The sequence below is a fragment of the Lolium rigidum genome, chromosome 6, assembly GCF_022539505.1.
Source record: "Lolium rigidum isolate FL_2022 chromosome 6, APGP_CSIRO_Lrig_0.1, whole genome shotgun sequence".
Lineage (NCBI taxonomy): Eukaryota > Viridiplantae > Streptophyta > Magnoliopsida > Poales > Poaceae > Lolium > Lolium rigidum.
The window spans coordinates 19,352,636-19,367,316 of NC_061513.1; the positions used below are offsets into that span (position 1 = coordinate 19,352,636).

At 40.2% G+C, this 14,681-nt stretch overlaps 1 protein-coding gene and 1 long non-coding RNA gene across 2 annotated transcripts; one reads left to right on the forward strand and one right to left on the reverse strand.

The window, feature by feature from the left end:
• Nucleotides 1-552: 552 nt before the first annotated feature.
• On the reverse strand, nucleotides 553-1,751 carry LOC124667839. The gene is made up of 3 exons (XR_006991423.1): nucleotides 1,668-1,751; nucleotides 745-830; nucleotides 553-607 (listed from the first exon to the last, which is right to left on the reverse strand). It is a non-coding gene; the product is annotated as an uncharacterized LOC124667839 (long non-coding RNA).
• An 823-nt stretch (nucleotides 1,752-2,574) lies between these two features.
• LOC124662241 (AT-hook motif nuclear-localized protein 20-like) lies at nucleotides 2,575-12,126 on the forward strand. Its single transcript, XM_047200099.1, has 2 exons — nucleotides 2,575-3,003; nucleotides 11,293-12,126. Exons 1-2 carry the CDS (start codon nucleotides 2,575-2,577, stop codon nucleotides 12,124-12,126), a joined length of 1,263 nt encoding a protein of 420 aa, XP_047056055.1.
• Nucleotides 12,127-14,681: the final 2,555 nt, after the last annotated feature.

The following is a 14,681-nucleotide window of genomic DNA, read 5'->3' on the forward strand; positions in this document are numbered from 1 at the left end:
GAAAAATGTGAGCAAAAAACATGGAGTTTCAACGGAAACAGGAACATGGCTCATATAAGCAACTTTTGTTTCGGTCAAGCGAACAACACTATGCTTAAAGCTTTTCTGTGTTCAACATCGCAACAATGTAATTTGGAAAACCTTAATTGGCTCTAAACTACCTCAAGCATTAAGGAAACAAACTCATGACGATGTGAGTAGATATTGGGCACAATTGTCTCAAATCTCAAGCTTGCCTTCATAAAACCAATGTCACTAATAGTAACATGGAAGACCCAGACGGCCAGACCCATCCGTTGTCAAAGCCAGTGCCTCCGACAATTTATCCTGGTAATATAAGGCAGCTCCTTATCCTCGTATCTTCTCGAAAACCAAGTGCGGCTTCATCCATGCACCTGGATGCTGAGATAGGTTCATCGCTGCACAGCAAGCCAAACATTTTATACTTCACAAAAAAAAATTTGTAGCAAAGTGAACATCTTTTCAGTTGAGGGGGAATCTCATACCTAACTATTTTTGTAGCATCCATAAATAAGTCAAATAACAAAGTTCTACATTCTTATATTTGCAGCCCTCTACATATCTAAGCCTGGACAGAAAGGGCCACCTGAACACACACAAAAAAAACGGTGTAGTAAATATGGACCCATAAGGCCACAGTACCATCTCATAGTTCAACACAAAAAGTTGCAGATGATAAATGTGTAAACAAGTACAATGAGTTGCAAAATCAAATTAGCTTACCCTGTAAAGATCCTCGACATGGTCATCAACAACCATGGTAGCTGCGGCGGAGACAAGTTCTTTGTCCCCAAAACCTCATAAGGCATCTGCCCCAACCGAGATCATGTATGCAAATTTAATAAGAAATAGGCATAGTCTAATGTAGTTGGCTAATTAAAATTATGCGGTGTGTAATTTGCAGGTCAGATCTGATAACCTAGCCTAATACACAGTGATAACAGTTGTGAAACTTGAAATATCAATCCAGCTACTACCATCGGATATTTATAACATAAGCAGTTCATGTCTCATGGACAAATAAAGATAAACAGAACCAACAATTAATATGTCTAACACCGGGATTTGAGGAGATGAATGTAGCCTTCTCTGTAAATAGCATGAGAACTTCAAACAAAAAAGGTAGCATGACAAAAGCAAATCTGCTTAATACATTCAGAAGAAAAAACTGGTCAGCACAGCAAGGTGTACTGTGTACATGCTAGTATGCTACAACAATGTTGTTACTATATGCTACAATTACTAAAAAAACAAAAAGTTTGACACGATCATGCTTGTCCAAGATGGTCGAACCAGGTTTCATAACTTCAACTTTAAAAAAATATTGACAGAGGCATAATTAGTGTATGCAACACCAAGATAGAAACTCAAATAAATAATGCTTCGAAAATAGGTTGTTTGATAGCCTACTATGATCGTTTGTTACCAAACCTGTCAGTATGTGATGTTTAAACCTGATGCAAAATTCTCATGGTCTATGTTACTGCAGTATTTACATTTAATCCAAGAATACCATCTTGTACTAATTGTGGTGTTATGTATTCTGCCATTACTTTCCTATCACCATTTGTGCACATCAATTTAAAATTACGTCATATAAAATTAGCCAGATGATACTTTAAAAGATAGAAATATTGCAAGAATACCTCCAACCGACGTTTCACAAGTTTCTGGCTTCTTGCAAAGTTACCATTTCTGTAGTGTCCAACATCAACAAATGCAACTTCTAGTCTGCAGTGGGCACAAATATTTATTGAGATAATTTGTAGAAGAATAGATGGAAAGTAAGGCATTAAGTGGCAAGAAGTAAATATGCAATAATCAGGACGAAGCTAGAAAGTTGACCCAACAGTGTCAGATCAATGTTCAATGGTTTCAGTTTCATTAATAAAAAGTGATTAGTGCAGATTTAGTGAGGGATTTGTAAGAATTACCGGCATCAGCTGACACCAGTGCCAATGAAGCAGCTCCATCCCTGCCAATCATGCGAACAAATTTTTTATCTGAACTTCACTCATCCTACCCATGGTTCACTTCATCCTCTACTTAGAATGGACAAGGGCGCAGAATAGCTTATGATGCTATCATCTTTCTGTTAGTTCAGCCTCTGCAACTTCTCATTGACATCCCTGGGTAACAATAATCAGACTTGTAAGTTCCTATACCTTATTGAGTATAATAATTAACAAAAATGCAAATAATTTGTGAACATCGAAGAGGGATCTAAAGCATATACAGTTAACGATTGTAACATGCAAGAATAGATGAACATCAGCCACTTACAGTTCATATTTATGAACAATACATAGATCCAGAGTCGACAGGAAGAACAGAATAGTAGATGTACTGCCTGCAGCAGCAAACGGAGAGGGTGGATGGCTTCGGGCGACGGGTGGGCGAGTTTGAGGATCGGTGGGGGACGGACCTCTGGTGGCGGCCTCGGCGTGGGATCGTGTCGGGCATCAGCGCATCTTCCTCCATCTTCGAGCGGCATCGGCGGCAAGCGAAGGCTGCAGCCGGCGGCGGAAGCCCGCGTCCCACTCGTTGGTTCAGATGGGGGCGTTCCTCTGGTGGCGACCTCAGCGGCGGATAGAGCAGGGCAGCAACGCCTATGCCTTCAAGCATCATAGACACTGGGCGAGGGCTGCAGCCTGCGGCAGTCGGCTACGGGGAGAAGACGGACACTGCGACGGCGTACGGGGGAATGACGTTGTGGTGGGAAAGGGAAGGCGGCGGTGGCAGAAAGATCGGGCAAGGTGGGGTGGGGCGGGGCGGGGCGGGGCGGTTGGGGGCGGCGGGGTGGGGGTGCGGTTACGGTTGAGGACGGCGCGGCGGATGGCGAGAGGACGGCAGGCTGCGGGGCGTTTCGAACGGTTAGTTCAGCACGATCCTGTTTTGTCGTGGATTAGTGGAGGCAGTCCTGGTCCGCTGGTCCGCTCCCTTCAAAGATGTGAGCGATTTGAGGAGTTGGATATCTGCTCTGTAAGGCTGAGATTTGTTGGATGGGTCGCTCTCGCTCTTTTAAAGTAGGGGAGATCTGGGGAAACGTGGTCGCCTACCCCTAGCACGTGTAGCGACACGAATTGGTAAGTTGTTCTTCTACCAAGTTGCGCCGCTTTTAGCATGATCCACTACGCGTGTCGAGTTAAGCAGAAAAGTTTAGCCTAAACCAACTAGGATCATGTATAAACAAATAATGCATATGACGATGACGCGCGACCAGCCTACTAGCTGGTAGTAATGTACTTATCAACTTGTACTTATAGGACCACCATTAGTTTAGTTAGCCAACGGAATTTCATCACTACTGCTAGTACTGATCAGTACGACAAGTATAGTAATAAGCTTTTTTACTATACCTGACCATGGCACGTACCTGACCATGGCATGCACCATCTTGTGAAATTTCGCTGCGAAATGTCATCGTATACGTCCTGGGTAAAAATGACAAATTTCCAGATCTGAGATTCAAATTTTTGGATCTCATTTCATGTCAGAAATTTGTCATTTTTGTCCAGGGCGCATACGATAACATTTTGCAATAATATTTTACACGTTGGTGCGTGCCATGGTCAGGTACGTGCATGATTTTTTTTCGGAATTTTTTGATAAGTTTTCGATTTGTTCTAATTTTTCGAAAAAACCGGGAGCAAATGCTCCCGGGAGCCAAATCGCCGCTCCCAAAAACGGAAATTCATCTTGGCTCCCAAAAACGGAAATTCAGAATTTTTTGAAAAGTTTTGAAAAACAAAATTTGCTCCCCAAAAATCTGGGAGCAAATGCTCCCGGGAGCCAAGATGAATTTCCGTTTTTTACTTTCCTTTTAAAAGGGGGGAACGAAGCACGGCACCTCCATCAAAACAATGCATATGGATTTTATTTAGCGAAGATCTCTTAAAGGTATACGCTGTAAAAAAAATCGAAACCACCACTTAATACCTATAAACCTGACAATGAGTGAAGAAACATGTCACTAAGGTCTTATGCCCTAAAAACAGAAACCAACACCCATCAGCTAATCACGTACAGAGGGCATCACTGAGTCACTCTATGGTGAAACAAGAGTACACAATCGGTGCAGTATGTTATATTGTGATCCAAATTCATACTAAAGGGAGGCTAACTTCTGACGAGTGGAGCGAGGATCGAGGATCGATGCCACCGCCTATATATACCTCTTGCAAGCCGCCGGCTAGGGTTTATCAGATTATAAGATAACCCACGGCGTTTGTAAACACTCCCCGATATAGTGAAGTATTTGTTGGCTTGCGCCCGTGGTTTTCTCCCTCTGTGTTGGAGGGGTTTTCCACGTTAAATCTTATGTCTCCGCTGCGATTTCCTTTCGTTTTTCGTCATTTTCTTATCGCTTTTACAACATAGTAGACCCTCCGCAAGCACTTCATGCTCTCGCTTCAGAACTTCATGAAATTCCTTTTCGGCCGCGTTCGCAGTTCCTTTCCGAAAGGGGGAGTGACAAGCCACAATTCATAAACACTCTGCCCATGAGAGAGCTTATCTTTGTTGCCAACCGGACGAATTTTTCTCATTCACACTTCCTTGGTGTGAGGCCTAGTATAAGGTCCAAGTCAATCTTTATCTTTCTTCGTGACCCCGCATACCTACCCGTTGTTGTAGCCATCCCGAGTTTAGATTCCGACTTCATCTTGGTCACTTACCCCTCGGCACATGACCCTCAGACTCACCCTACAACCCATCGTAGATACACAGTACCATCGTAATAATAAGGGGCTCCCACCCTACCAGAACTTTGCTAGCCTTCAGTAAAGTCTATCTGTTGATATGCAAGAGGAAAAACGTACAACTGACTACTCCGTCACACTCTAGATCTTTCGACTAACACGAGTTTTACGGCGCAAGAATCACTAGATGACATTTGTTGTTAAGTCCTATGTGTATATAACCCAGTTGCAATGGAACCTCCACCAAATTCATACCACGGTTCCATTGCCCACCACATAATCATATACATAATCGGAAAGTAATTATTTACTTTGTAATGCACAGTGATACGAATAATATTTTGCAAGTAATTTGATAAACATAATCAAATGTTATGAGAAAGTGATGAACTTGCCTGGTAGACTGCAAGATTATGCAGACAACATCTTCGAGATGTGATAACTCCAAATTCTGAAATAACATCATTGTCAGATAAGGACAATGTATAAAGAACTGACAAAGATGCTATAATGCATAGATATGAGATGCAATCGTTCTAAACATAACCTAATTCTAATGGTTTAAAATTGGTGAGTTGTCATGATATTTTGGAGTGTCTTGCACTTTTCGAGTGGTTTCACAAACAAGTTCCTTATTAGGGTTTTCGTTAGCTTAGTATTGCTTACGAGCTGTATATCAAAGCATAAAAGTATAGAAACATATAATTGATAATGGTGGACATGATATTATCATGTGAATAATACTTGTTAGCTTTAGGTCCTATAAGACATGTATTGATTACTTGTTATTTACTTTAAAAGAATAACTTTTAAAGAACATGTTTCTTATTAAACAATAAGTATTTAAAATGGGCTATTGGTTTCTAGGGTCGTTTTAGTTGCTTCCCTAGGTAAGTATTAGATGGTCTTAAATGAGATAAGTTCATTTACATCCAATACTTACATGGTTTTAGCTGAGCAAGAGCATACAAAGTGAAGTACTACACATAATTTCTATTATAGTTCATTATAGTGGTGTTGCACAAATGAATGATGATTAATGGTGATGACATGAAAGTAACAATTTAGGTTTTACCTTCATTTTGTGCTACTTGATCACACATGGTTTATTCAAAACGAAGACATTAAATGACCCCTTCGTTTGTATTTGGGACTTTTACAATTTTAATAGAACATGAGCATAGATTTACTTGGGAAATACCTATAAGTTGTTGTTAATACAATTTGGTTACTTTTTATATGCTCCTAGGGTTTAACTAAATTAGGACTTCATATAAAATTAAGGTTTTATTCATAACAGAATTATGATTTCTTATTTGTGATACAATTTTAAAAGTAATAACTTCTTTATTCAAAATTAATTTAAGCAATAACTTTTAAATACAATTTATTAATGGGTCTAGCATTTTTTGAAAATGATAATAATTAATATAAATATTATTTAGAGTTTAAACACATATAATAATTATCTTAATGAGATTATGATAAAATAAAAATAATTTGGGTGTTTTCTTAATTTTCTAAATGATTATTACCTATTTCAAAAATATTAGTAATATTTAATGTTTCTAGTATTTAGAATATAAGGAAAGGATTATTTAATAATTACTAAATAACTAAATTTTGATTTTTATTAAAAATTTGATATTATATTTGTAATGGATAGATCTTATTTTTGTGATTATTTCAATATCTTATTTGTATTTTTTTATTTTTATTTATTTAGTTATGAAATTTCTAAATTTCTAAATTTTTCTGGAATTAAATCCTAAACATAAAATGATTTGTTGGATTTTGAATTAAACAGGAAATGCTATTAGTACATGGTTAAACCTAACTACAAACGCTGACTGGTGCGACCTTGGCCACGTCAACTACCACATAGGCGGTTGACCAGGTCAAAATCGAAGATGTGGTGATGGACACGGTGGCCAGCGGGAAGTCGACGACAATGCCGTCGTTCCCAGGCTCGGGAGGACGGCCAGATGGTTCCATTCGAACTAGTGGCTCCCAGTGGACCTAAAAGTGGTGGTGCCGCTTCCTAATTGTCACTGGAGTGTTGTCGACGGTGAGGTAGAGCACCGGTGCACGGAGATGAATGACGCGACATCGATACTGGGCACGAGAGAATGAACAAGGGCACTGGGAGATGCAGCAGCTCACCAGGAGTGTGTAGATCTTGACGAAGATGTCAGAGGAGCTCGGACGGTGATGGAATCATCAATGGCGCGTGGCATACAAAGTCGGAGAAAAAGCTTGATTCTCCAGAACGGGGCTTCTCGGCTTGCGCGCGTCGATGGGCAGGAGGCTAGAGACAAGGCGGAGCTCGTGGAAGTCTCGACGGATCTCCCAGTGGGCGAAAATGGTGGGACGAGGCAGAGACCAGCGAACTAGGGTTTCGTAAATTATCACAAAAAAAGATGAGGAACGGGAAAATGGAGGGCTAGGACTTTTGGCCACGGCACAGCGATACTTACAACCATTTGGAATCGGTAGAAAGGATCTTGGCCCGAGCGAGCGACGAGGCTCTGCCACCAAGCTTCTTGCGTGATCTAGAGGTGGAAGACGATCCCCTACATCGGGTTTATTTCAGGCGAAAGGTTATGATGGGCTGGGCTGGTGCTAGTGGGCTGCTACGACCTGGTTCGGCTGGCTTTCCCTCTCTTTTCTCTTTTCCTTTTCTTTTTTTCTATTTCTTCATTTTGGAATTATGTTTACAAATTTGAACCAAGGTGGAAGATTTGGTATATTTAGTATTTCTACTAATTCTTCATGGTTGATCTACTAATATTGTTGTTGAATATTTATTAGCTTACTTATCCCTAGGGTTGTAAAGAACAAAATAACACTTAGTGTTATTATTTGATATTTTTCTCTAATAAGTTCCCAAGCATGTTTCGATAAGAATTTGTAGTAACTCATATTATTGAGTTCAACACTTTGTAATAAGGTTTTTGAATGCTTTTTTTAGAATAGGTGTAGAAGATAATTCCTATTTAAACGAATGTAGTATGAAGAAGGTATTCCTTTCTATTATTATCAAAAAAATCAAGATGTAGTGATGTTGGTCACTTGTTTCTTAGGTTTGAATTTTAATTCTTGTGTTGGTCAACTAATCAAAGTACTTGTATTGAAAGGTAGAGTTTAATATTATGGTTTATCACTAATCACCTAACATGTACACCAAAATTTAAGGTACGGTCTTTAGGTTTTACTTGTGATCACCCAAGTGATACACCAATGAGGATTAAAATATGGTTCTAGGGTATTAGTTGAGTTTGGTAGGGTTGCTCTTCCTCCTAATAAGGTGATGGTTGCTTCAAAATAGTACTAAGGTTGGCATAGGTGCTTGGCTAGGCAAGGTTTTGGTGTAATGCATTTACTTCATTGCTAAATGTGTTAAAAATGGATTAGGGTTGTTTATTAGCGATCTCCCTATGATTTCTTGTGATGGATGGTATCTTTTTATCACACTAGGGTTTAACTTGTACTTCCATATTTCCAAAGCATGATCATGCATTAGACATGATCAATTGATTCCTCACTAGCTTCTTGCTTATAGTTCTTAGATATTTATGATCATTACCCAATTCTAATGATCATGGTATTGGCTTCCTAAGGTATCACTAGTATAGTATAGCTCTATCCTCCCACATGAAGTGATTTCTTAAAAAAACTAGAGCATAGCACTTCTCTTGTACTCTCTTGGATAGACATGGCTAAGGTTCATATCAACAACCTCTATTTCTAGGAAATTTACCTTGCTATCTGCGGTAGCTTGTTTTTCAGGAAATCTGATAAACCTACATAGTGTGGTATGCCTCCACCTCCTAGTTGCTTCATCTTGGTCCTATGTAATGTATGTAGTGGTTCAATTCTTTGGTTTACTTGTACCATGGTACTAGATGATCAAATTGATGATATGTGAGCTTCCTTTTATAGGCTTGAGCATGCCCTAGTATCATGACACATAGGTAGGTGACTCTTGTTTTGGCTTGATGAGTAAGGTGTTTGGTTGTCATTCTCTCATCCATAGCAATTGTTTAAGCATGAGGTGGCATAGCTTATGATGCAAGCCATGTAGATATTTTTATCTTATGTGACATGAGCATTATCCTCTCATAGGAATTGTTTTTGATAACCAAGTGGCATTTGTAACTAAATGTCTTGTGGATGGTTTTATACTTGTGAATGATAACCCATAGAATATATGGTTGTCTTTATATTATAATTGTGATAAAAAATTGTCAAAAATCAAAGGTTATACCTAAACTTTGGATGGTTATGTTTGATTTCATCATGGCATGATCATATGAGTTTGAAAACACTTATAGTTTCTTTTATCCAAATAGTTTGAACAAAAATTCGTAATGTAAACGAATTTATTTTTGTGATATTCCCTGTTGACAAAGGGTTAACTTCATCAATACCCATGATGATAGACTTGGTTTTCAAGAAGGAGGACACTAGCGAATCAACAAACCGGTCAGCCAAACTTAGGCAGCCGACGAGTATTACTATCAAGGGCGAATCGTCGAGATTATATATGTGGAACCAGAGTTACAGGGGTGTTTTCTCTGATTGAATCTGTCCCTCCTCGGTGGCCCCTCCCGGCCCTTATATAGCAGGCTAGGTCTCAGAGTCCACCTCGAGGTCGAGTTACAGTACATGTCGGTTCACCTGATATGGGCTTAGCTTTTCTAATGAGATATCTTCGGATTCATCTAGAATTCTTCGTGGGATTTCCTCTATTCCCTTTTGGGCTTTGTAACAGGGATAGCAATGCTTAGGACCCGATATGGCATACCCATGTCACATGTATTTAATAAGTTATGATTTAATAGTTTGAACTAAAATTCGTAATGTTAACGAATTTGATTCTTAAATAATGTATTGTTGTAATAACTTTAATTCCATTTTATCTAACCTATAGATCAAATCACCTCTAGCCAAAATAAGGTTTTAGCAAAGTAACATTGAAGTTTACAGCGCTTGATTTGATGATCTACTTCAATTCCATCAACTCAAGTGAAACTTCAGTCAGTGCGATAAGCTTATTTAAAAACGTGGAAATTCCAAATTTTCAATGCATGGATGTATTGCATACATTTGTTTCCTTTCTTTTGTAACTTCAAAACCTGGGATGTTACGCAATGTCACTCTGTATAACACATTTTTTAAAATGAATAAACAGATCATGAATCAGTATGTGTAGATGTCAGGGTTTAATATCATTTTTTAGGAAAAATGTGAGTTGTGGTCAATGTTTTAAATAGTCGGCTATAGGCTATACCCGCAGCCTTCCAAAACAGTTATAGCCCGGCTATAGTCTGGCTATAGCCGGCTATTTAAAATAGAGGTTGTGGTACTCTAACATTGCAATTAATCGACTCTAGTGGCTAGTGCAATGGCAACATTTGTAACAAACATTAAGTAAATAAATAAATGGTTGGTGACATCGATTGATCCAGAGTTTAAGGTGTTTAGTCTTACTTCTAAAATATACATTTATGCACATATATGGATGATTATAATACACAAAAATCCATGCAATTAGTCTACGCTATTCAAAAAACATTGCGTTGAAAAGTATGCATGCATTACATTCAACAAAAGCAAGTTGGTTTAGTACTCGGCTGCTTACATGCCAATCCCATTTGATTGTAGGAATAGGATTACTTATTACAAATTTAGAGTCATCTAGATATAAAAATACATTGAACAAAAAAATATGGTACCAGTGGTCCATCCAAGCATGCAAGTTAAGAAATGGTTAGATTAGTATTTTTTGTATCCGGTAGTTCTACTCCCCACCACGTTACCCTCCGTAAAATATTGGTAAACCAAAGAGGTGGGCTCAGCCTTAATTTTCTCTTACAAAAGTATGTCATGTACACACATACACATCTAGTGAGCTTGGTATAGAAACAGGTGTAGAACAAGTACAACTAGAATGTACCCATCAACACCTCATGCACCCTCTCCATGACAAAGCTAGCAACAATCAACAATTCTTTCTCCTCTAGCTAGCTAGCTAGCTCCATCCTGCATCCCCATATATAACACTGAGGGTGTTGTAGCATCACAAGCTTACACCAGGAAAAAGGAGCAAGAAACATCACAGATCGATGGGGGAGAAGAGGAGCTAGCTAATCGATCTTCGGTTCCTGGATCGACATAGCTAGATGCAATTTCTCCACGACTCCTCATACGGTACTAATTCTCCTTCAATTCGATCTGTGCTAGTAGCTAGAGAAGATCAAAGTTATCGATATCCCTTTAATTGCATCTAGATCTTGAATTCTTCATCAAATCAGAGGTAGGCAGAGCTGATCCCCATATATGCATCTGATGTAAGCATATTATAGATTGTTCACATGAAGAATTTTTCGATCTTTGTTTGTATGTTTGCCCAGATTAATTACGAGACCATATGCATGGTGTAGGGCGCGCTGGCAAGAAGAGCTAACTTCTAGCTGCAAATTACAAAGCTGGGTACAAGGAACAGGGCTAAGAAAGAAGGAAGGAAGCACTAGCTAGTTAGGTTGGATTAGAAGGAATCGAACCGAAGCTGGCGAACAAGTGGTGGGACGAAGGGCGGCTGGGCCTCCCGCTCACCACGGAGGCGCCGCCGTCAGTCCTCTCCAGCAACCAGCAGCTGGACGCCATGGCGGCCAAGGCAGACGGGGAGCACAGCGGCGGGGGCAGCGGCCAGGACGACGACCGCTGTGAGCCCAAGGAGGGCGCGGTGGTGGTGCCAGCGAACCGGCGCCCGCGCGGCCGGCCCCCGGGGTCCAAGAACAAGCCGAAGCCGCCCATCTTCGTCACGCGAGACAGCCCCAACGCGCTGCGCAGCCACGTCATGGAGGTGGCCGGCGGCGCCGACATCGCCGAGTCCATCGCCCACTTCTCCCGCCGCAGGCAGCGTGGCGTCTGCGTGCTCAGCGGCGCCGGAACCGTCGCCGACGTCGCGCTACGCCAGCCGGCAGCGCCGGGCGCCGTCGTGGCCCTCCGCGGCCGCTTCGAGATACTCTCCCTCACCGGCACCTTCCTCCCCGGGCCTTCACCGCCGGGCTCCACGGGGCTCACCGTATACCTCGCCGGCGGGCAGGGGCAGGTGGTCGGGGGCAGCGTCGTGGGCGCGCTCACCGCGGCGGGGCCTGTCATGGTGATCGCGTCCACCTTCGCCAATGCCACGTACGAGCGCCTGCCGCTGGACGAGGTCGAGGAGGACCACCACCAGGACGCCGCCGGAAGGGGCGGTGTTCACGCTCCGATGATGAGCGACCCCTCGGCGGCGATGCCAATGTTTGGCGTGCCAGCGAACATTGGAGGCGGGCCGCTTGGGCATGCGGCTGCGGACGGGATGCCATGGCCGCAGGGGCATGCACGACCGCCATACTAGCATCGATCATGGATTGAGGCGCGCTCCAGCTCCTCGATCCTCATGGATCTGTTATACCATCAATCTAGCTAAGCTCTAGCTCCCACCATTACCAATAAGTGAATTAAGGACATGCATGCATATATATACTCCATGTAGCAGCTGACTAATTATTACTAGTATGATATTTACTTATTTTGCTCTGAACAAACAGTAAGATCGAGTGGAACTATATAGCGATCGCCTGATTGATCATGCACTCTCTAAATTTATGGCTTTTTTAAATCTCTGATTGCATGCATCCTCCTCAACATTCCCAAAGTTTGATCGGCCTAATTTTCGGTCCTACTAATGACGACTAATTCAGCTGTGTCTTTCATGATACTCCTTGATATGAATAAAAAGAGAGAATAGATTAGTAATCGTGCTAAGGAGCATTTGGATATATAACATGCTGTTCAAATTTTGCTAGATCCGGTGCCGGTGGATTTTTTTTGTCCCTGCAATAGAATCATGATATGAGATATGGAGTAAATAACTGACGCATGGCCGATTTCCCTATAATGGTGATCTTAGTGTTTTTCTTACATTTTAAGTACTTCCTCCGTTCTTAAATAAGTGTCTCAACTTTTTTTTAGATACGGATATATCTATAACTAAAATGGATCTAGATAATTATTCAGTTTTGTCACCTTATTTCTTTTGCGACATCGGTCTTCCAAAAAAAAATGTAAATAAGGACACGCACAACATGACCATTATGTACTGTGGACTGTGGTGCAAGCAAGTAAACTTAATCGGCCGCTGACATTGTTACCTGCATAGCATACTATTTCTTTACCTAAGTAAAGCATTAAGATATGAAATCTTCGAAATAGATACCACATGTTTAACTACCGTATGTTAATTGAGTGGTGACATGCTCGCATGCGGTGGCCATGTGTGTGCCATCAAACAGTCGAATTTACGGACCTCCTTGATATGGCTACTTGTTTTTCTGCAAGTAGATCCTGAAAACACGGGTGAATACGTTGTTTGATTGCAATAAGAATAAACGACAGTAGCCTTGCTACTGCATACTATATTATTATAGAAATTTCAGGTTTAAGAGTATATTCAAATTAGATATCACACGTTTAACTACCGTATGCTAAGTGAGTGGTGCCATGCTCGCATGCCGCGGCCATGTGTGTGTCATCATACAATCCTGTTTATGGACCTCCGTGATATGGCTACTTGTTTTCTGTAGGGATATGCTGAAAACACGGATTAATATGTGGTAGAAGTTGTTTGGTTGCAAGAAGAAGAAAAACGACAATAGCCTTGCTACTGCATATTATCATAGAAATTTCAGGTTTAAGAGTGTATAGATGTACAAGAGATTTGTACTAAAAAAGAAAGACCTTAAGCTCATTTAAATGATAACGGAAACTATCAACCTATGATGAAAATAGAGTAGGTCTTCCTGCTCTGTACTTGTTGCAATAAGAAAAATGTATATGATGTTTCTTATAGGTCAGCTGGCATGAGTTTTTTTTGTGAAAATTTCTTTTCCAAATTAAGCGTAATAGAGTGATCTCAAAGAAAGAAAAAAATACGTGAAGCGTGATCTAATTGTACCAAGAACTCTTAAGTACTACACTACTATAGTAAATTTTAGTTTATAGGCTTAGCGGTATCCATGAAATACAAGTCAAGATACTGTTAGTAGGAGTATCCCATATGCATGGCGTGGTTCCAATATTCGAGTTCTGGCACACGCATTGGAGAGATCGATATGAAAAGTTAAGTAGCTAGTTGCCCAAGAATCAAAAGCAAGTTAATATTCCTCATTGGTCTTGATATTGTTCAATGAAATGGCACCATAGCTACCAGCTCGGGGACCATATTATTATGTGTACACTATTTTAAGAGAAAAGTTGAATGTGTACATATCTACAGTACTAGCTATCTATGTTTGGCTTTTAATCTGATATGGGTTTAACTAAGGGATGTGCCAGGAAGAGAACATCCTCGGGAGTACTCATGGCACATAAAAACTACCCTTCCGTTCCAATGAAAAAATCCTATATTATTTTAAAAAATCAAGTTAAGTGAAGTTTGACAAAAAAAAAAGACTATCAACAACTACCCTACCCTTCCGTTCCAAGGAAACTATCAACCTATGATTGAAATAGAGTAGGACTTCCTGCTCATATTTTTTAAAATTTGGATGTATCCATTCACTATTTACTATGTAGATACATCCGATTTATATAAATCTAAGACATCCATTTTGGGATGAAGTGAGTACATATCATATGAAAATATATATAGTTCATGATGTATCAAACAATATTAATTTCGTATTATGCATGTTAATGTTTTTTTTTTCAAAAAACTTAATCAAACTTAACATAGTTTGACTTTAAAATACGCTTTATTTATTAAAAGGGAGATAGATTAGTACTCCCTCCATCCCATCAAAAAATGTCTCATGTTTGTCAAATTTTGAATGTATCTAGACACTAGGTAGATATATTCAAATTTTAACAAAGTTGAGACACTTTTGGTGGGATAGAGGGAGTACATTTAAT